Here is a 23764-nt window from a genome sequence, read left to right as displayed (position 1 = left end):
AGGCAACAATTGATCTCAATCCATGCAACACAACAATATGTTTAATATAATCAAAGTAATTAACCATCAGCCATTCCAATCTTTTTTTCTTAATGTTTACTTGATTTTCATTTTCATGGAAAATTGTCTAATGCATATCACCTATGTTGCACCGATACCGACACAGGACACGACATGACACGGTATTCCTACGTGTTAATTCTAAAAAATGGAAGATTTTGACACGTTAGAATACGTTTTGATATTAAATAATATTTTTAATTTATGTAGTGTATATTATATTTAATATTCAATAATTTAACAAAAATGAAGCCAATAGTTGGAAAGAAACATAAGATATTACAAATATTTATATTAAACTCAACAAAATAATAGTCGTAATCCAACGAATTTAATAGTTGGAATTAAAAACGCAACGCAACCTTCGAACTCTTTTTTGAGTCTCTGCCTATGTAGCACCGATACCGGCACGGGACACGTGACACTCTGACACGTTAATTCTAAAAAATGTTAGATTTCGACACGTTAGGACACATTTTGATATTAAATAATATTTTTAAATTATGTAGTGTATATTATATTTAATACTCAATAATTTAACAAAAAAATGAATCTAAACTTATAATATTTATAAATTTTGCAAAGAAACATAACATATTCCAAATATTTATATTAAACTCAATAAAATGATAATCGTAATCCAACGAATCTAATAGTTGAAACTAAAAACTCAAGGCAAATCAACCTTTGAACCTTTTTTTTTGAATTTCTATAACGCGTGTTGGAGTGTCGGGGAGTGTCGGACACGACACGTCAAGATTTTTGAAGTGTCGGTGCTTCATAGGTCTCTGTAATGCGTGTTGGAGTGTTGAAGAGTGTTGTAAAGTGTCAGACACGACACGTCAAATTTTTTGAAGTGTCAGACACGACACGTCAAATTTTTTGAAGTGTCATTGTATCATAGCATATCACCATATATAGTACTTATTTTTAGTATACCCCGTAAATATTACTTTGTATGGCATTAAAAGAGGATTAATATTAATTAGTCAAATACTAAGTTCACAAAGTGTGAAAACTTGCATGCAGGTGTTGATAACTTGGAGATAGACATGGATAAGCAAAAGGTAACAGTTACTGGATATGTGGACAAAAGGAAGGTATTAAGGATTGTGAGAAGAGCAGGAAGAAAGGCTGAGTATTGGCCATTCCCTTGTGACAGTGAATACTACCCATAGAGGTGGCAAAGTGGGCGGTCCGTCCCGCCCCGCCATCAACCCGCCAAAAAATAATCCAGTTCGCTCCGCCCGCTTTTGAAAGTGGGCTGAAAAACTCGGTCTACCCCGTCCCGTTGGGCGGGTTGGCCCGCCTGCCCGAGCTTATTTTACACTGACCCGCCTATGCCCGCCACCAACCCGCTAAAAAATGAGCCCGCCCCGCTCCGTTTTTGAGATGGATTGAAAAACTCAGTCCATCCCGTCCCGTTTGGCGGGTTGGCCCGCCGAGCCAAGCCTGTTTTGGCAGCTCTAACTACCCATATGCTTCCCAATACTGGATGAGTCTACCTTTGCTTCTTCCTATAAATACTACACACATGGTGACAATGAGAGTGTTCCTGGCTATTTTCCTCAACAGGCATAAATATTCTAGTACTGTCCAGGATGAAACAGTCTTTCTCTTCAGTGATGATAACGTTCATGCACCTTGCACTATCATGTGATGTGAATAATTAATTAATTGTGTATGCTGATATGTATACATCCTAGCCATATAAGTTATACATGTTTAAAAGTTCGTGCAGCAAAAGAAAATAAAAATGTATTTGAATAGTTATATTTTCCTAAAAATTATGCTTGTATTGAAAAAATATAATGTCTCCTGTTCCTATTACATGGGTTTAACCTAGTCCTCTGAAATGTTTATGGGAAAAACTACTCTTATGTTGCATAAGAGTAGTTTTATCTAGGGTTGTGCATGGGTCAGGTCGGGTCAGGTTTTTGTCCGACTCGACCCAACTTGATTTTTATAGGTCAGGTATTTTGACCCGACCCGCTTTAATTTGATCCAAGTCCGGTTTGACTTAGATTGGATTTTGTTGAACTAGTTCAGAACCAGTTTGGATCTGACCTGACTTGGTTTCTGAAGTGGGTCTGACTTGGTTTCTGAACTGGGTCAAATCTGACCTGACCCGTTTTTGACTTGGTTTTCTCACAAAATTTTGTCGAAATTTTTACAAAAATATTTTTCTATTGAAATTTAGTTTCCGTCAACAGTTTTGACGAAAATGATTTTTTCCATCAAATGCTTTAAACGAAAAAAGAATTTTGTCAAAAAATTTGACGGAATGTTTTTCGTTCAAAATTTCGATGGGAATGTGTTCTGACGAAAATTATTTCGCGGGAAATGTTTCATTTGAAACTTTCGACGAAATTTAGATTCTCTAAAGAATTTTGACAGAATATTTTTTTCGTCAAAATGTTTTTTTTGTCAAAAAAATTTACGGAATTTTTCTATAGAAATGTGTTTCGTTGAAAATTTTGATGGAAATTTTTTATCAAAAAATTTGACGAAAATATTTAGTTGAAAATTTTCGATGGAAATATGTTTCGCTAAAAATTTTGACGAAAATTTTTTTTTGTCAAAAAATTTAACGAAAATTTTTTCGTCGAAAACTTTGCCGAAATTTGAAATCTGTAAATAATTTTGATGAATTTTTTGACGTCGAAATTTTTTGCCGTCAAAAGTTTTTGATGACGAAAATGTTTTCGTCGAAAACTTTCGCCAAAATTTGAAATCTGTAAAGAATTTTGATGAAATTTTTTGATGACGAAACTATTTCCGTCGAAAACTTTCGCCAAAATTTGAAATCTGTAAAGAATTTTGATGAAATTTTTTGCCGTCGATATTTTTTGCCGTCCAAATTTTTTGATGACGAAAATATTTCCGTCGAAAACTTTCGCGAAAATTTGAAATCTGTAAAGAATTTTAATGAAATTTTTTGCCGTCGAAATTTTTTGATGGAAATGTGTTTCGTCGAAATTTTCAATGGAAATGGTTTTGAGGAAAATGTTTCATTTGAAACTTTCGACGAAATTTAGATTCTCTAAAGAATTTAGACAAATATTTTTTCTGTCAAAATTTCTTATCGAAATATTTTTGTCAAAAAAGTTTACGAATTTTTTTACAGAAATGTGTTCCGTTGAAAATTTTGATGGATATATTCTTTATCAAAAAACTTGACGAAAATATTTAGTCGAAAATTTTTGATAGAAATGTGTTTCGCTAAAAATTTCGACGAAATTTTTTTTTGTCAAAAAGTTTAACGAAAATGTTTCCGTCGAAAACTTTCGCTGAAATTTGAAATCTGTAAAGAATTTTGATGAAATTTTTTTCTGTTAAAGAATTTCGATGAAAATGTGTTTCGTCGAAAGTTTTTATGAATATATTTTTTTGTGAAATATTTTGACGAAATTTAGATTCCGTAAAAAAATTTGACAAAAAAAATATTCCGTCAAATTTTTTTACCGATATGTTTTTAGTCACAAATTTTGATGAGAATATTTTTCGTCAAAAATTTTTGCGAAAATTTTTATGAAAATATTTTCCATAAAAAATTTTGACGTAATTGTTTTACGTTAAAACTTTTCTTTTAATGTAATTGTGATTTTTTTTTTCACATAATGGGTATGGGTCAAGTTTTGGGTTAGTGGGTCAATATTAAAACGAGTCAGGTCTAAAACTGACCCAAATAAAAGTGGGTCAGTATTTAAACCAGTTCAAAAAATATGGGTATTTATGGGTAGGGTCAAGGTCGGATCAAGGGCAGGGCAAGTGAACCAGTTTTTTTGCACACCCCTAGTTTTATCTCCTACACACTTATCTAAAATCGTGACATTCATTTTTCTTTTTTTTCTTTTTTCTTTAAATATTGGGTCCCACCACATATGTGTCACAACATGAGAGAAGATCTCTCCTTCAACATAAGATTAAATGAACCCAATGTTTATAGCATGAAAATCATGTTATCTTTTTTAATCTTTAGCCGAGTATGTTCATAAACATTATTGTAAAACTATTTTTTTATTTTAGATTCCTTAAAGTATCCTTCGACCAATAGCCGAATACTAGTTCTTTTGAGGGGTAAAAATTATCGAAGTGAGTATTGTCTATACCAACAAAGCCTTTTTCATACACACAGCTAGAAATCGAATCCCTATTAACATGCTTAAGGGACCTAGCCATCTACCAACTATGCCAAGCTTTATTGATGTGAAAGTATTCTTTTAGAGTGTTCATGATAATGATTGTTTTTTTTTATATTTTTATTAGAAAAAATATTTTTTATTTTACTTTTGTGCGAGTTTTTAAGGAAAAAAAATTGTTTGATGACACAACTTGCTTTCACACACCCAAAAGAGAGTATTTAATAAATTTATTTTTAGTAAATTGTGTGTATTTAATGTTATTAACACATTATTTGATGTCCATATTTAATAAATATATGTCAGAGAAGAAAATAAAATAAAAAAATATTGTTTCGTATTTCTATCGATTTTTGTTTGGGCAACCAGTTCATTCTTTGGAACAAAAAACATAAACTAATTTTATCAAACGCCATTTCTAACCATATGTGTTTTCTAAACTAATATTAAACAAAATTATTTTGGACCCAAATGGGTCACATAGGCTCTTTCAATTACGAGTTTTATCCATTGAAGGTAAACTTTCTTTATCCATTAAGCTCTTGTTAGATAATTGTATAGACACCAGCGTTATTTGAAAATAAAAATATTTAATATTTTCTTTTTCAATTAATTAGAATGAATACTAAAGCCTCACATTAACAAAACTTTTTTTTTTCCAAGAAAAGCTCCCTTTCACAGATCGCATTTGTAGATTCAATTCACGCCCCAATCTATTCTCAAAGAGAGAAATATGTGCTTCAAAAGATATTTTATATTGTATATATCCCAATAAGAAGGCTTCAATTTTTTCAATTTTTCATTTTGCAAATTCAAGAAAAATAAAAAGGGAGGAAGGTGGATACACATCATGTTTGACCATTCAACAAGTCAAAAACTGTTTACATAGGAGCTAAAACAAATAATTCATTGCCCTGCATACTTGCAAATGTAGCACTTAATTTATCTATTTATAAGCAAATGAAAAGAAAAAATAATGCTACATGAACTCAAGAAAGGTCTTTTAATTTACATAGGCCACAAGGAAGTGGTTCAAAATATTTTATCAACCAGTGCTACCAGATAAGTCACCAGAAAATGCACTTCCATATGAAACAGAACCTGTTTGTGAAGTGCTGCTAGCTCGAGCTTTCTGGTACTGTCTTATTCGGAAAGCATCATGAGGAAGTGGTTGGCTTTGGACAGTTGTAGTATCATCATCCTCTTGCCCTAAAATATTATATGAAACAAATATCAATCAAGGGAAAATTTAATTTTGCTATTAAAACATAAAGAATAAAGCAAAACATTCATGCATGCGTACTTGATGACAAATGCAATTTATAACCAACCATTATTGAGGTAAATCCATTTGCTGTTGTTATAAGTTTACTAGTGTTGAGCTATTAACAGGCATAAAATTAGGCACAAAAGAAAACAATAACGCAAATATGAGCACCTATTCATGTAGAAATTATACAGGCACGTTGATTTTAGAAAACTGCTAAAAAGGGCAAAGTGGGCAAATTTAAGCGCACAAGGCTCCCCAACTTTGCGAGAGTAGAGGTGAGGGTCGATGGTATACGCTCTTACCCTTATATTTTTGCAAAGAGACTGTTTTCCAGACTCAAACCCATGATCATTTGGTCACAGAAATTTTAGACAACTGCTACACATACTAAATTAATAACCACGTTGTAAACAATAGCAGTTTAGCACAAACTAAAATAACAGCTCAGCATTGACAGAGAATCAGTAGTAACAATAATGCCAACTAACAAGTATAAAAAAGTGCTGCATCTAATGAATTCTGAAGCTGCTATAGCAACTTAGTCATAACAGTCATGACAAACAATGGACATCAAGCTAAACATTTGACCATCTAAAATCCCTTTTCGATACAGACAGAAAATGATCCAGAATATCCATGTCTCGGCTCAAATAGATAAATTGTGCTCAAGTAGAATTGCACACAAATAAAAAATAAAGAGCAAAAGAAAAAATAAGCATCAAGTTTAGTAAAACTGGATGATCACATACTGACTAATTCTTTTCTTTTGCCATATTGTCTCTTACTGGTTGGTTTCATAGATAAGCCACTTGGAACAGGGTGAGACTTGCTTGAACCAGAAAGTTCACTTGTAGCAGGACCTGCTGGCAATTGTGTTGGAATCCCTGTTTTCCCACTTTGTCCAGTTAAAAGGTCACTCTGCAAACAAATTGATAGAACGATATCCACATTTGGCGTTGGACCTGGAAATTTCAGAACAGAGTTATCAACAGCATTTTGGATATAAATAATCAGCAAGGAACAGTATTGTTCCTGGCAAATCAAGAAAAATAGTAAGTCATATGTAATTCTTTTTGATAACCTTGCACTTTGCATTCAACATTCTCTAATCCATCAATACTAAATATATAACTTTATTTGAAAATCCACACGTCTGCCAAACTCAGAGAATGTATACAAGACTAATCCAAACTTATTCCTCCAATTAAATTCTACATGTAAATTATACTTGAGGCAGGAAAAATTCGTTGGTGACTTGCAGTAGATAGCACTAAGCATTGATGTATTAAGAAAACAAAAAGCTCCATGGTTGCAGAAATTACAAAAATATGATGCACTATTTACACTTGGCAATAACAATATCTTTTGGGAAGTAGACATTGAGGAAAAAGAAAGAACAAAGAAACAGAAGAACCGACCAAGGTATAAATAAGAAAAAAGACAATTAACATAAACTACCTGCTCATATCGGCAAGTAATTAGGAGAAACTCATACCAATTGGCCTTTCAATATATATTTACAAATTGCATTTAAATTGCAGAAAAAATATACTGTTTAGTGGATAAGAACTGATAGTTAATAGAAATTAGAGTAAATACTCTTTGTGGTCCTCAACAAATTTCACTATGCCCGTTTTAGTCCCTAGCAAATAAAAAGGCCCATTGTGGTCCCTAAGAAATTCAAAATGGACCCATTTAGCTGAAATCGTGGTCCCTCACAAATTCAAAAAAGACCCATATTAGTCCCTAAAAGGATTAAAGTGGGTCCATTTTGAATTTCTTAGGGACCACGATGGGCCTTTTTATTTGCTAGGGACTAAAGCGGGCATCGTGAAATTTGCTGAGGACCAAAAAGGGTATTTACTCTAGAAATTTCAAAAATTACCTTCAACTGCAGGTAGGTTTGCTAAAAATGCTACCAAAGCAGGTGGTGTAGCTTTCAGAATTTCATCAAATGCATTTGTTCCAGCACCTGCCACAGGCAATTGGATTAGACAAGGTCCCCATTCAAGGTGTAGTTGCACGTTGGAAAATTAACAAGCTAGTACCACTTTCATATTGTTCAGTGAGGAAATGAAATAACAATTTATATTAAAAAAATTATTAAAATAACAACTCATTCCCTAAACCTTCTGATTCAAAACTATCCTTGCAATATTTTGACACAAAAGAATGTTCTCTTATGCTTTTTTGTCATGCATTCTTTTGGTGCTAAACGCCAATAATCACATAAGCAATATAAACAAAAATAGTAAAATGCTAGGAGCTTGGATATGATAACTATCATGTAATTTAGGTCACACTTGGCTTCCAATTTGAATTTCTTCTGATAAAAATTCAATTCAAACCTTTGTGGAGAATTTAAAAAGAGGATTTATTTAGAAGGGAAAGTTTATAATACTTGTCTCAATTAGGTGTTGGTTTTTGTGTTCAACAACCCATTTTGCTTAGGGATAGGAGCACAAGACGTTTTAGTATAGAATGTCATGAGTGGCCATAAATGTTTTAAATTGTTAAGACAAGTATTCATACGCATTATCACTACGCAAAGAATAGATTCACTCTGTTTCTTTCTATCTCTCACCCATTCTTCAATTCTTGTTTGTGAGTTCGAAACAAACACTTGAAAGTAGGAATGTGTATATCATTCAATTGTGTAATAACCTAATACAAAGAGTTACAATATATAGAGACCCTAATGGGCTTAAGTGAGACGCCCAGAATATTAACAGATAGGAAGTAATCTATTCAAATCTAATCATATCTAATATTTCCTATTCTAATATTTCTAACACTCCCCCTTAAGCTGGTGCGTATATATCATAAGCTCCCAGCTTGTTACATATATGATCTATTCGGGGACCTCTAAGAGCCTTGGTAAAAACATCTGCAAGTTGATCACTGGAATTAACAAATGCTGTCTCGATCTCTCCTGAATGAATCTTCTCTCTAACAAAGTGACAATCAATTTCTATATGTTTGGTCCTCTCATGAAAGACTGGGTTAAAGGATATATGCAATGCTGCTTGATTGTCACAGATGAGCTTCATGGGCTGCTGTTCACAGAGATGTAGCTCCTTAAGCAATTGTTTTAGCCAGATGAGCTCACAGGTTGCATTTCCCATTGCCCGATATTCTGCCTCTGCACTTGACCTTGCGACAACAGTTTGTTTCTTACTCTTCCAAGAGATCAAGTTTCCTCCAAGGAGAACACAATACCCCGAGGTGGATCGTCTGTCTGAAGGAGAACCTGCCCAGTCAGCATCTAAATAGCTAGATACCTTAGCATTCCCTTTATTTGTGTATAATAAACCTCTTCCTGGTGCTCTTTTGATATATCGAAGAATCCTGATAACTGCATCCCAATGGGAGTCACAAGGAGTTGACTTGCCACACTAACTGCAAAAGAGATGTCTGGTCTTGTCACAGTAAGATAGTTCAACTTTCCAACTAATCGGCGATAACGACCAGGGTCTGCCAATGGCTCCCCCTGTCCGGGTAACAGCTTAACATTAGGATCCATAGGTGTATCAATAGGTTTACATCCCAACATACCAGTCTCATCTAGGATATCTAGTGCATACTTCCTCTGACAAATGGAAATGCCCTGCCTAGACTGTGCCACTTCGATCCCTAAGAAATATCGAAGTCTGCCAAGATCTTTGGTCTGAAACTGATTGAATAAGTATTTCTTTAACTGACCAATCCCAACTTGATCGCTGCCAGTAATAATGATGTCATCAACATAGACTAGAAGAAAGATGCACTGACCAGAAGAGCTATGCCTATAGAAGACAGAATGATCGGCTTTACTTCTGGCTAAGCCAAAGGTTGGGACAGCAGAACTAAAGCGACTAAACCAAGCCCGAAGAGACTGCTTCAGGCCATATAAAGATTTATGAAGCTTACATACGATTCCAGAATTCTCCCCCTGAGCAACAAAACCTGGTGGTTGCTCCATATATACTTCCTCTTGCAAGTCACCATATAAGAAAGCATTTTTGATATCAAGTTGTAGAAGGGGCCATTGATGAATGGCAGCAAGTGCAAGAAATAGGCGAACAGATGCCATCTTGGCAACAGGAGAAAAAGTATCCCCATAGTCAAGACCAAATATCTGAGTGTAACCTTTGGCCACCAAACGAGCTTTGAGGCGATCAACAGTGCTATCAGGACCAACTTTGACAGTGAATAACCATCGACAGCCGACTACTGACTTTCCGGGAAGAGCATGAACAAGATCTCAGGTGCCATTGGAGTGAATTGCTTGCATTTCATCAATCATCGCCTGATGCCAACTCGGATGAGATAGTGCTTCACCTGTGGTTTTAGGAATAGAAACAGACGAAATACTAGAAACAAAAGTAAAATGTGGTGAAGAAAGTCTATCATAACTCAAGAAAATATAAAGTGGATGAGGGTTGCGAGTGGATCGAATACCTTTGCGAAAGGCAATGGGAGTAATCTCTGATGGAGGATCCGGAGGGGAAGAGTCGACTGGAGCAGGCGGTGAGTCAGTAAGAGTCAAATCTGCTGGAGGCGCAGGCTGACGACGCTGATAGGTGAGAAAAGGACGTTCCTCAGGGATGGAGACAAGGGGTAGCTCCTCCGGCATAGAGTCACCTGCAACTGGTAAAGACAAATCAAGACAAGGAACAGGAAGAACATGATCAACTTGTGTTATCTGAGACGGGATAGAATGAAAATGTTGTTGATCAAGGAAAGTGATATCAGCCGAAACAATATAACGCTTGAGATCATGAGAGTAGCAACAATAACCCTTTTGAAAACGAGTGTATCCAACGAAAACACACTTGAAAGCTTTGGATGTTAACTTATCTTTACCTGGAGTAAGATCATGAAGAAAGCACGTACATCCAAAGACATGTGGAGGTAGAGGATAGGAAGGTGCTCCTGGAAATAAAACACTGTGGAACTTCATTATTAAGTACGGAAGAGGGCATGCGATTGATGAGAAAGCAAGAGGTGATTATAGCATCTGCCCAAAAACGAAGTGGAACATTCATGTGAATTAGTAGGGTACGTGCAGTTTCAACCAGATGTCTATTTTTACGTTCGGCCACTCCATTTTGTTGTGGAGTGTCTGGGCAAGTGGTCTGGTGTATCGTTCCACGTTTCTCCAAAAAATTAGAAAATTCAAAAGACACATTCTCTTGCATTATCACTGCGCAAGATTTGAATAGAAGTACCAAATTGAGTAGTTATTTCAGCACAAATTTTTTGATAAATTGAAAATAATTCAAAACGATTTTTCATTAAATAAACCCAAGTACAACGAGAGAAATCATCAATAAAGGTGACAAAATACTGAAAACCCAAAACAGACATTGTTCGACTCGGACCCCAAATGTCAGATTGAACAATAGAAAAGGGAGCATCAACTCTTTTATTGACTCTATTAGCAAAGGAGGAGCAAGTGTGCTTTCCTTGCTGACAAGACTGACAATTTAAAGACTTAAGACTAGATAAAAAAGGAACCATATGCTGATGCTTGGAGAGGCTTGGATGACCCAGACGACCGTGAATTAGCTCAGGAGACTCTGTGAGAGAACATGCTACTGGAGAAGGTGGTGCAATCAGATAGTAAAGACCTCGTGACTCAATGCCCGCTCCAATCGTCTTCCCCGTACCCGGATCCTGCATAGAGAAGGATTGTTTAGAGAAGGTAACAGTACATGAAAGAGACTAAATCAACTGGCTAACAGAGATTAAATTAAAAGGAATGCCGAGTATTTAAAAAACAGAGGTCAAGGCTAAAAAGGGAGTTGGGTTGGCTTCCCCAATTCCACGAGCAGGAGCCTTAGTGCCATCAGTAAGAGTAATAGAAGGTAAATTATTAGAATAAGAAAGTGAAGTGAAAAGATCTTTATTACCACAAAGGTGATGAGTAGCACCTGAGTCTATTATCCAGGGTCCAAGAGATGATTGAGAAAGGCAAGCTACATGATTACCAGTGTCTTGAGTAGGATGCTGAGAGGAAACCTTCTTGAGAAGTGCCTCATATTCGGCACTGGAAAGAGTTACTGATCCAGTAGAAGGTGGTGTAACATCAGTCTGAGCAAAGTTGGCAGTCGGTGGTTTCAAGTGAGGGTACTTCCTGTAGCAGCGTTCTTCAAAATGTCCAAGATTCTGGCAATAATTGCAACGAGGCCTCTGTCCGCGGCCACCATGTCCACGGCCACGTCCGCGACCGCGTCCACTGTTCCAAGAATCATTGGAGCGAGAAAAGAATGCAGTGGAATCGGTAGCTAGCACATGTGTGGGAGCTGTTGATTTATCCTTAAGATTCAAAAGGCGCTGGAAAGTGTGTGACAGGCTAGGAGTCTCAGCACTGGTTAGAATATTCTCACGAACACTTTCTAACTCCTCGGAAAGACCAGAGAGGGTTACTACCATAAAGAAGCGCTCCACCTGCTTTTTGTACGCAGTGGCATCTGCAGCATGAGGTAACATAGCTATGAATTCTTGCATCAAAGAACGAATCTTACCAATATAAGTTTCCATTCGAGACTCCGGAGATTTGCGCAATTCCATTATCCGAGACATAATTGAATAAAGCTGCTGAATGTCATTGGTGTAAAGGTTATTAGCTTCCTCCCATACGTCATTGCAGGTCTCAAAGGAGATGGAAATGTCTATAAGTGTCGGATCAATGAACTGCCAAAGAATACTTAGGAGTTGAGCATCAACCTTTTCCCAGTCAGATGCCTGATCCTTGGGAGACTTAGTTGTGAGATGTTGACCGTATCCCTGACCAGTAAACCAGATCTTAACAGAGGTAGACCAGGTCTTGTAAGTAGCAGCTCCGGTCAGTTTGATCGTTGTAATGGAGGGGGTAGTACTGGTAATGTTTTTGGACGTACTACCTAAGCCTTCCATCTCAAAAATATAAAAAGAATGACTAGATAAAAGCAAAGAACTGCAAACTCACAAGAAATCACACAAAAAATAAATAATAAGAATGACCAAACGTACGAAACAGTGCTGGAAAGTGTCCAAACGTACGAAACAGTGCCGGAAGCTATGAAAATGAATGCTTTTGTCTGATATCTTCTTAACGGACGAGACCCATGACAAACGGACAACAGATCTGGAAAGGTGAGAGAAGGGCGAGTCTTTCTGTGCTGGTTTCACCGGAAAAGGCCACAGGAACAGTGCTTACGCGCCGGTGAGAGGCGGCGCGTGAGCACCACGCGCAGTAAGGGTTGCCGGCGCGTGAGAGCGCGTGAGATGGTCGCCGGTGATGGGCCTTCCACAGACACGGTCGTCGGAGGGAGGAGAGCCTGATCGTAGGTGTTTCGGTTGAAATCGTCGCCGGAAAATTTTTCCGGTGACCGTGAACAGTAGCGAACGGCGGTTCTGACATCAAACGGAGACCTATCGTAGGTGGAGGAGGCTGGGTTCATATTTTTCAAGGTTAAGGATAAATTTTTGGTGACTAATTAAGAGTTAGGGCTAAAAAAGGGTTGCCGGTATGATGCACGGCGAGAGAAGGGTTTTATGTGGAAGCTAGGTTTCCCAGAACACAAGCTCTGGTACCAACTTGAAAGTAGGAATGTGTATATCATTCAATTGTGTAATAACCTAATACAAAGAGTTACAATATATACCCTAATGGGCTTAAGTGAGACGCCCAGAATATTAACAGATAGGAAGTAATCTATTCAAATCTAATCAAATCTAATCATATCTAATCATATCTAATATTTCCTATTCTAATATTTCTAACACACACAATAAAAGTTTATCACCAAAAGGTATTCAAATTTCAAACAAGGGTTACTTACCAGGATTTTGCTTTGGATCATATATCACCATCTTTGAAGTATCAGGATAAACAACCTTTGTTGACATAGTTGAAATGCTTGCCATGGATTCCTTATCTGCACTATTAGTGTAACATTCACCACATAATAAGAAATATTAACAAACCAAATGTTAGACTGAATATAATATCAGTACCTAAAAGAGTAGTTCTATTAAGCAGAGCAGACTTCTCCACTTTCTTATTGATGTTCTTGGCAAGCCACTGAAGAGGTAGAAATGAACATTAAATTATTATATAGGACACAAATATAACCACAGAAGAATTCAAGAGAGCCAGAGGATAATTATGGGAAATCTAAATATAGTCACTGCATACAGGCACTTTCAATAAATTATAGATTGTCAGAAAATAGATTGCTTTACACATAAAAGATGTTAGTAAGAATTTGCATGACAGCATCGAAAAATAAGTGAGTTAATAAACTAGTAAAGGGTTAATGGTTTAATGACACACCAAGATGGTCATATGAATTATTAACAAAGGGGTATGCGGCCAACAAGGGTTCGTTCAATTTGAAAGGATCAAAGCACTTCAGTTGAAAAGACTAGGTTCTGATTCCCACCAGCAATCCCCCTTGGTAGGCAACTGCAAGTACCACATGGTCTAGCATAGGAGAGCCCGACAATATATATGATGGAAAAGGGAAAATACTTAAATATTTGTAAATAGTTACTCAGCTGGCACTAGTGTACTACTATTAACGACATTCCAAGTAAGATGTTAGGTACGTAATTTGTCGAGTATGTTTTGACTCCTCCATCTTTCTGTTGAATTTCCTTGTATTTTCCTTTCCTTTCTTTCATTTTCTTGACCAAGCACTATCATTAAACCTCTTAACAGAAATTAAAGTATATATCTTTTTTTTTATGAAGATAAAAAAGTTTTATGAAGTTTATATCATTTCTAAAATGAAGGGCAAGTGTATTTCCAAAAAAAATAAAAAATGGAGGGCAAGCCTTGGAGCACCTATAAGGTTGCTCCTACTCCTAGGGGTGTCTAAATAGGTTATGACACGCAAGTCGACCTACAACACAACACAAAAATCAGTGTTCGGATTGACCTGCAAAATAATTTATGTCGTGTCGCGGGTCGTGTCGTGTCAACACGAATTCGACCAATTTTTTTTTTTTTTTTTTCGACCTTTTTTTTAACTTTTTTTGGTCAATTTGTATGTCATTCGTGTTGTGTGTGTGTCAACCCGCAAAAAAATTGTGTCGTGTTCGTGTTGAATATTCTGAAACGAATAAAAATTCGTGTCATGTTCGTGTTGCGTGTATTCGTGTTGTGTCGATCCGTTTTGACACCTCTAGTTACTGGGATTTGTCGTGTGTGTGTGCGCACGCGTGCGTGCTGCCACGTAACAGTAGAAGGCAAGTTGTCGTAACAGCACTGAGAGCCAGGTGCAAGCCACACCAAATGAGGGGTTTGTTTCCCCGGTTTTTTCTTTCAAGTAGGACTCGATCAACTAGTTCCCTGTAAGCCATTCAGTTTACAAGAGACACGACTGGCCATTAATTGGGATTGGGGAGAACTAAATTGGCCAACAGGTCAGACCAGTCCAGTCCAGGTTTTAGAACACTGACTACATTAGGATGGGCTTCCAATCTAGTGAAAGATGCATAAGATGAGAACCAATCAGAAACTAGTATTTTATAGAGAATACTTAAGATAAGAACCCTATGAAACTAGTATCCACTGTCATTCTTCTAAATAAAAGTTGAATTTTAACCCAAGATGTGATGAGCCTTTGTATTGTCCAAACTTTAAGCACAAGGGCCCTTGTTTGATGTGTAGATTAAAAAATAATAATAATAATAATAAAAAAAAAACCATTCAAGAGAATTCATCTAACTACTTTATTTGTTGGGAGAATCATTCTAATACAACTCCACCAAAGTTCTTGGCTTACCGTAGGAAGCGTTTCAGAGGATTACATTCTATACGCAAGGTAAATGAGGCTGTTAGTGCTGAGGCTGTGAATGCTGACCTGTCCAATGGTGAGGCTGTGAACACTGACCTGTCCAATGCTGAGTCACCACCAAGTGAGGAGAAGGAAATGGATGCTAAATCACAGCCAGGGGAGGAAAGTGGTACCCAAAAACGGTTGGAAGAAAGAGAATAAGAAGAGAAGAACGAAGGGAAGAAGGCATCTTTGGACAAATGGAAATTCTGGACTCTTGGGAGACATCAGGGGCTCTCCAACTCCTCTGAAATTATCTTTTGTTTTCCTTTATTACTGTAATTGGTGATTGTTAAATTGTCTCCAAGAGTAGTGTCTCTGGAGCTAGTTTAAATTTCGAGTATATTGTTTGTAATTGAATCTGCGTTTATACATTTCTCAGTACAGAAAATTGAAATATAGATTTACAATTACTGTTTACACACTCTTCTTGATTTTAAACATTACAAGTGTTACAATTGGTATCAAAGCTCTTTTCTGGGAGCGCTGAATGGTTCTTACGAGGACTATGGATAACCGTGTAGAAGCAATGGAGGCCATAATAGGAAGAACGGAGGAAGGAGTTCAGAGAGTCGAAGCCGGGCTAGCGGAGGTACTCAGATCTCTTCAAGAACTCAGAGATGAATGTCGTTCATCAAGTCGGGCAAGCAGAGGACGAGACAGACGAGAAAGGAGAGAATCTCCAGAATTCACCGATGAAGAAGATTATGGAGGGCGTAGAAGAGAGAATGTTGGGAGGAAGTTGGAACTCCCCACATTTGCTGGGGATAATGTGTATGACTGGTTGAATCGAGTTAATAGGTACTTTGAGGTGAATCGATTGAATGATAGAGAGAAATTAAGGGCGGTGATGGTGGTCCTTGAAGGGGAAGCACTCCACTGGTATCAATGGTGGGAGAGAAACACTGTGCATGCTACTAGGGGGTCTTTTCATACCGAGGTGCTGAGCAGGTTCCAACCCGATTTGGAGGGGAATCCCTTGCACGAGTTGCTGAGCCTGCGTCAATCAGGGACGGTTCAAGAGTACCGAAGAGATTTCGAGAGGATTAGTGGGACCCTGGAGCATGTGGACGACGAAGTCCTCCGTGGAATCTGGTTGAGCGGATTGTCGAACTGCATACGTGAGGAGCTGCTGATGCAACCGTTGGATTTGTTGCCGGTGCTGATGAGGAAGGCACAAAGGATTGAGAGAAGAAATTGGGCATGGGCTGCTGAGGGAGTAGGTGGAAGTGGGCCAGCCAAGTTGGGAGGGTTTTCGAAACGGGCCCAAACTCACGTGACTCGTTCAACCAATTTTCGGGCAAATACCGGGTTGATGGGCTAGCAAAACATGGGCCCAAATAACACCAAAACCGGATTTACTCACAATAGCTCCACTTAACACACTTCGACGCAAGAAGGTTCGAGAATGGAGACAGCTCATAACCCTAGCCATGTTACGCCAGCCACGCATCAGCCACCTGAGAGTCAAGGTAGCACCAACACACGAAACGGCAATCGCCGTTTACCACAGGCAGACCTGCAAGAGAGGTCACGCAAGGGGTTATGCTTTCATTGCGACGAGAGATGGAATCCTACACACCGGTGTGCAGCCAAGCAACTGAGCCTCCTGGTGATAGACGACGAAGGAGAAGAAGAAGAAAGGCTAGGAATCGAAACTGTTGGAGGGGCCGCGGTCCAAGACGAGGAGACATTGCAACTGTCATCGCATAGTTTGATGGGGTTGACGACGAGCAAAACGATGCGTCTGTGGGGAGAAATAAAGGGAAAGCGTGTCATAGTCCTGATTGGCAGTGGCGCGTCCCATAATTTCCTCAAGGCAGATCTGGTTAAAGAGTTTCAGCTTGAGGCTGAGGCTACACCAACGTACAGAGTCAAGATTGGAAGTGGAGAGAGATTAAAGTGCAGTGGGGTTTGCCGAGGGGTGAAGATAGAGATACAAGGGTGCGTGATTATACAGGATCTGTTCATCTTCAATTTGGGTGGGCCAGATGTAGTTTTGGGAGTGGATTGGCTGAAAGACCTTGGTAACGTGAAGGCCAACTTTCGGGAACTCATTTTCTGCTTTAAGCATGAAGGGAGGGAGGTGAAATTCAAGGCTGAACCTGAGTTGTCCAGGAGCATAGCCTCCTTCAAATCTACGGTGAAGGCCATTAAAGGAGAAGGAGAAGGGTATTTTTTGCAACCAAAGATTTAGAGTAGCCACAAGAATGAGGGGGAAGTGGAATGGCAGAGTTGCATGTGCTGCTGGAGGAGTACGTTGATGTCTTCGCTACTCCAACAGGATTACCCCCAAAAAGAAGTCGTGATCATGCTATTGTGCTTAAACCTGGCAGTGAGGTCCCTAATATCAGGCCATACAGGTACCCTTTCTATCAGAAAGAGGAAATAAAGAAGAGTATTCTTGAATTGTTGAATTCTGGTTTTATTAAGCCGAGTGTTAGCCCCTACTCAAGTCCTGTGATTCTGGTCAAGAAGAAAGACAATAGCTTGGAGGGTCTATGTTGATAATCGGAAGCTAAATAAAATGATAGTGCCGGATAAGTTTCCAATGCCAATTATAGACGAGCTGATTGATGAGATTGGAGAATCTTCCATCTTTTCAAAGCTAGACTTAAAATCCGAATTCCACCAAATCCGTATGAAGAAGGAGGACATAGAGAAGACTGCTTTTAGGACCCACGAAGGGAATTACGAGTATTTAGTAATGCCCTTTGGGTTGACAAACGCACCCTCAACCTTTCAAGCCTTAATGAACGAAGTCCTACTACCATGGTTGTTAGTATCGCACGATACGCGATACGTATCGTGCGATACGATACGATACAGTGGCAAATCGATACGGATCGCAATAGCAAATCGTTTTTGGCATGAATCGTGATTTGGAATCGTGGAATCGAACGATTCGGTTGTGAATCGTGAATCGAAATTTTTTTGCGATTCAAAATATAAAATATTGAAAAGAAGTTTTTGTATATTGATATTGAATAAATTACATGAGTGAGTATTTATACAAGAAAGAATCGCTAAGAATGACTAAGCGATGACTAATCAATCCTATCACAATCCTAATCACAATCAATTCTAATCAATCATAATCAATCCTAATCAATCATAATCAATCCTAATTAATAGGAAATAAAAACGGAAACATGTTTGAATTCTAATTTTCTACACTCCCCCTCAAGTTGGGAGGTAAATATTGATCATTCCCAACTTGCCAATCAAGTCTTCGAATGCTGGACGGTGTAGGCCCTTGGTAAGGACATCTGCCGTTTGCTCTTTGGTTGGAACATATATCAAATGCACACTTCCATCATCTAATTTTTCTTTGATGAAGTGACGATCAACTTCCACGTGCTTTGTTCGATCATGATGCACAGGATTTTGAGCAATGCTAACAGCTGCCTTGTTGTCACAATATAGTTTTATTGGTAGGGAATATGAAATCTTCAACTCTTGAAGAAGTCTTCTCAACCAGATTCCTTCACAAACTCCATGAGCTAAAGCTCGAAATTCTGCTTCAGTACTACTTCTTGCAACCACTGTTTGCTTTTTGCTTCTCCAAGTAACAAGATTTCCCCACACATAGGTGCAATAGCCTGAGGTAGATCTTCTGTCTACTGATGAGCCTGCCCAATCTGCATCAGTGTAGATTTCAATTGTCCTTTTATACCCCTTTTTAAAGAATAATCCTCTTCCTGGAGTATTCTTGAGGTATCTAAGCACCCTATAGACTGCACTAAGATGCTTCTCCTTGGGTGAGTGCATGAATTGACTAATCATACTCACCGCAAAGGCAATGTCAGGACGCGTATGAGATAAGTAGATTAGTTTACCAACCAATCGCTGATATTGTTCTTTATCCACCTCATTCCCATCTTCAATACCTAACTTGGTATTAGGTTCCACAGGTGTCTCAGCAGGTTTACACCCTAACATTCCTGTTTCCAACAAAAGATCTAGAACATATTTCTTTTGTGTTAGAGTGATGCCTGTTTTGCTCTTAGCAACTTCCATACCAAGGAAATATTTGAGAGTGCCAAGGTCTTTGAGTTCAAATTGAGCTGCTAGAAATTTCTTCAAGGTGTTCAATTCCTCAATATCATCACCTGTAAGAATTATATCATCTACATATACAATAAGAATAGCAATTTTACCATCCTTAGAGTGTTTGTGGAAGAGAGTATGATCAGTCTGTGCTTGAATGAAGCCTCTTCTTTTGACTGCTTGTGTGAATTTGTCGAACCATTCTCTGGGAGACTGTTTTAATCCATATAGAGACTTTTTTAGTTTACACACTGATCCATTTCCCTTTTCAAAACCAGGTGGAGGATCCATATAGACTTCTTCATGTAAGTCACCATTTAGGAATGCATTCTTCACATCTAACTGTTGCAGAGGCCAATCTAGATTGGCAGCAAGAGATAAGAGAACTCGGATGGTATTGACTTTAGCAACCGCAGCAAAAGTCTCATGATAATCTATCCCATGAGTCTGAGTGAAACCCTTTGCAACCAATCTTGCCTTGTATCTGTTGATGCTATTATCTGCATTGAATTTTATTGTAAACACCCATTTGCATCCTACTGCCTTTTTTCCTTTGGGTAGGGTCACTATCTCCCAAGTTCCATTTCTTTCTAAAGCATTCATTTCTTCAAAGACAGCATCCCTCCATTTTTTATCATTGAGAGCCTCATGTATATTTCTCGGTATCTTTGTACTATCCAACATAGTATTGAAAGCACGAAACCCTGGGGACAACTTTCCATATGAAATATGATTAGAAATAGGATGAGTAGTACAAGATCGAGTACCTTTTCTGAGAGCAATGGGCAAGTGTAGATCATTTTCACCATGACACTCAAGTATTGGGGTGCTGGAACTAGAACATGGTTCAGAATCCTGGCAGTGTAGAGGCTCTGGGTTATTCACACTTTGAGGAGGCTTTCGCCTGCTATAAACTTGTCCCCATTTTGAGGAGGCTCCTGATGGTGAGGATTCTGTAGCTCCCCCTGTTTCCAAAAGTAGAGGTAATACTGTGGCATTAATAGGTTCCCATGACTGATCTTCATCTACTCCTATAGACTCCCCCTGAAGAGAAGTCGAGGGGAAGAAATGGTCATTCTCAGAAAAAGTGAGATCCATAGAGACAAAGACCTTACGAAGAGAGGGTGAATAACACTTATAGCCACGTTGAGTAGGAGAATAACCAATAAAGACACACTGGAGAGACTTAGGATCAAGCTTAGACCGTTGATGGGAGGGAATATGGACAAATACAACACAACCAAATAACTTGAGAGGTAAGGAGGAGACACCTCGGAAGGAAGGGAAGATACGAACAAGACTAGAAAGGGGAGACTGAAATTTCAGAATGCGAGATGGCATTCGATTTATCAGATACGAGGCAGTGAGAACTGCCTCTCCCCAAAGATATTTAGGAACACTCGTGGTAAACATAAGAGCCCGAGCAACTTCAAGGAGATGTCGGTTTTTTCTTTCCGCAACTCCGTTTTGTTGGGGGGTGTCAGGACACGAGCTTTGGTGAAGGATGCCATGTTGGGAAAGATATTCTCCAAGAATAGAGTTAAAATACTCTTTGCCATTATCTGTACGAAGAATTTGTATAGCAACTTGGAATTGGGTTTGAACCATGGCATGAAATTTTTTAAACACGGATGCAGCATCGGACTTATCCTTTAGAAGATACACCCAACAAACTCGAGAATGGTCATCAATGAAGGTAATGAACCATCGAGTACCTGAAATATTTTTAACACGGGCTGGACCCCATATGTCGCTATGAATTAAGGAAAATGGGGAAGAGTCATGGTGAACTTTAGAAGGATAATGAGCACGAGTATGCTTGGCAAGTTGACAAATATCACAAGAAAACAAACTTGGACTTTTATTAATAAATAAGTTTGGCAACAACTTCTGAAGATAAATAAAATTTGGATGGCCTAGCCTACGATGCCACAGCATAACATCATTACATGAATCAAAAGGAAACATAGAGTTTTTTTCTACGAAAACAGCTTCATGAGTCACATCCTCCTCAAAGTAGTAAAGTCCACCATCCTCTCTAGCACTGCCAATCATCCTCTCCGAGTCCTGTTCCTGAAAAACACAACCATGTGGAAAGAATTTAGCAAAGCAATGCAACTCAGAGGTGAGCTTGCTAATGGAAATGAGATTACAAGTCAGAGAAGGAACATAAAGAACTTATGTCAAAGTAATCAGCTCAGAAAGTTTAATGGTTCCGTGTCCCACAATCTGGGAAAAACTGCCATCGGCGATCTTGACCCGAGAAGGTTCAGAATATGGAGTGTATGAACAAAACAAGCCAAGATTACCTGTCATATGATCAGAGGCTCCAGAATCAAGGATCCAATGATTTTGACTATCAACATGGAAAGTTGTACCTTGCTGGACCACATGACTAGTGGCCTTAGGAGGTTGCTCGTGGTAATAAAAAGAGTGTTTTAAGGAAGCCATGAATAAAAAGAGAAGGGTTGACCGTTGATGAAAAATCAAGTTTTGTAAACTTTTGATCTGACCTCTGGAACAGGAAGGGGAGAAGCCGGCGAGAAGGTCTGTGCAAGTCGCGACGGAAAAAAACGTCTGGAAGGCGGCGCGTGGTGGCGCGTGCAGCGGCTGACGGCGATGGGTCCAGCGGCGGTCGACTCGTCGGATCCTTCTGAGTCGAATGGTCACCTCACTTTTTTGATCGGAGGTCAGTAAACTAGGTTTCTGTGTTGGACAGATTCAAGGCGGTGTTTAGGAGGTGTTTGACGGTGATGGAAGTGTTTGGATGGTTATTTCAGATTTGAATTAGGGTAGGAACGAACCCGCTCTGATACCATATTGAAAAGAAGTTTTTGTATATTGATATTGAATAAATTACATGAGTGAGTATTTATACAAGAAAGAATCGCTAAGAATGACTAAGCGATGACTAATCAATCCTATCACAATCCTAATCACAATCAATTCTAATCAATCACAATTAATCCTAATCAATCATAATCAATCCTAATCAATCATAATCAATCCTAATTAATAGGAAATAAAAACGGAAACATGTTTGAATTCTAATTTTCTACATAAAAAATTTTAAAAAAAAACACTCAACAGTCGCAGGATTTGGAACGGCATGTTGTTATCTGAAAGGTTGTTTACTTCAGAAAAATTAGGGATTCAAAATCCCATTTAAAAAACAAAAGGAAACAAGAAGTCAAGAACAGAAAGGTGCGAGGGTGCAAACTGCGAAACAGAAAGAGAACAACAAAGATAAAAAAAGAAAAAACGATACAGAAGGAGAGACGACTTGTAGGGGTGGCAATACAGGTATGGACCTGCGGGTTGACCCGTGACCCGACCCGCCAAATCACGTGTCGTGTCAACCCGCGGGTCAGGGCGGGTCGTGTCAGGGTTGTGTAAATGTGACCCGTTTTTTTTCGTGTCGGGTCACGTGTCAACCCGCGGGTTCGCGTGTCAACCCGCACAGTGTAATTTTTTTATTTTTTTATTAAATATTTTATTATACTATTATTTTTATTCATTTATATATTGATATATATAGTCATTGTTTAGTATAGAAAAGAATAGAAGGAACTAAAAATCTCAAAAAACAGAAGCTAATCTTTTTTTATTTTTATTTTTATTTTTTATTGTTTTTAATTTATTTATTTTTCAAAATATCCCACTTTTTTTAAAATTTTTAATTTTGCGGGTCGTGTCGTGTCGACCCGTGACCTGCAACGGGTCGTGTCAGGGTTCGTGTTTTGTGACCCGTTTACAAAACGGGTCGTGTCAGGGTCGTGTCAAATAGTGTACGGTCGAAAACGTGTCGTGTCGTGTCGGGTTGACCCGTATTGCCACCCCTAACGACTTGCAGTGACTTATAAGAAGCAATGATACAGAAGGAGAGACTTGCAGAGGAGAAAACGCCTTGCAGAAATTTCCAAAGAGTAGTGCTCAAGAAGACTTGCAGACTCTGTGTAGAAGAAGACTTGCAGAGGAGTAGATTCAGAGAGCGTGTAGAAGAAGACTCACAAAAGGCAGAGTAGATTCAGAGAGTGTGTAGAAGAAGACTCACAAAAGGCAAAGGAGTACGGGTACTATTTTTGAAATGGGTGATTTGATTTGTAATTGGAATTTGTAAATTGTAAATATATTAAAATATTATAGTGATGATTCAGCTGAATTGAAAATGTATGAGAGGATCAGAGGAATACATTATATTATTATAATATTATGAAAAAGCTGCAGTGCTGAAGTCGTTCTCAATTTAAATACATTATATTTTTTTTCTCTCTTTTACAGTAACAGAAATAATAAAAATGGCTCCAAAGAAGAAATCCCAAAAACAGAAGGATATAACTTGGGATCATTGTAAATCCCTTGGGAATAGGTTGAATGTTAAATGTGACTATTGTCCCAAAACAATGTGGGGAGGAGCATTTAGAATGAAGCAC

At 38.2% G+C, this 23764-nt stretch overlaps 1 protein-coding gene across 1 annotated transcript in view; it reads right to left on the bottom strand.

Moving 5' to 3' along the window:
* Window positions 1-5035: 5035 nt before the first annotated feature.
* LOC133302167 (cleavage stimulation factor subunit 77) overlaps window positions 5036-23764 on the bottom strand; it is a 41924-nt gene continuing 23195 nt past the window's right edge. Inside the window, exons 19-23 of the mRNA XM_061501914.1 lie at window positions 13456-13522; window positions 13281-13376; window positions 7358-7444; window positions 6222-6434; window positions 5036-5411 (exon numbers count right to left, since the gene is read on the bottom strand). Coding sequence (XP_061357898.1) covers window positions 5248-5411; window positions 6222-6434; window positions 7358-7444; window positions 13281-13376; window positions 13456-13522 — 627 coding nt within the window. The 3' untranslated portion in view covers window positions 5036-5247. The remainder of the gene's footprint in view (window positions 5412-6221; window positions 6435-7357; window positions 7445-13280; window positions 13377-13455; window positions 13523-23764) is intronic.

Source organism: Gastrolobium bilobum, unplaced genomic scaffold, assembly GCF_033153095.1.
Source record: "Gastrolobium bilobum isolate Gb01-03AN ecotype WA unplaced genomic scaffold, APGP_CSIRO_Gbil_v1 utg18184, whole genome shotgun sequence".
Taxonomy (NCBI): Eukaryota; Viridiplantae; Streptophyta; class Magnoliopsida; order Fabales; family Fabaceae; genus Gastrolobium; species Gastrolobium bilobum.
Note: the sequence above shows the minus strand (reverse complement) of the source record. Positions and strands in the feature narration are given on the sequence as shown.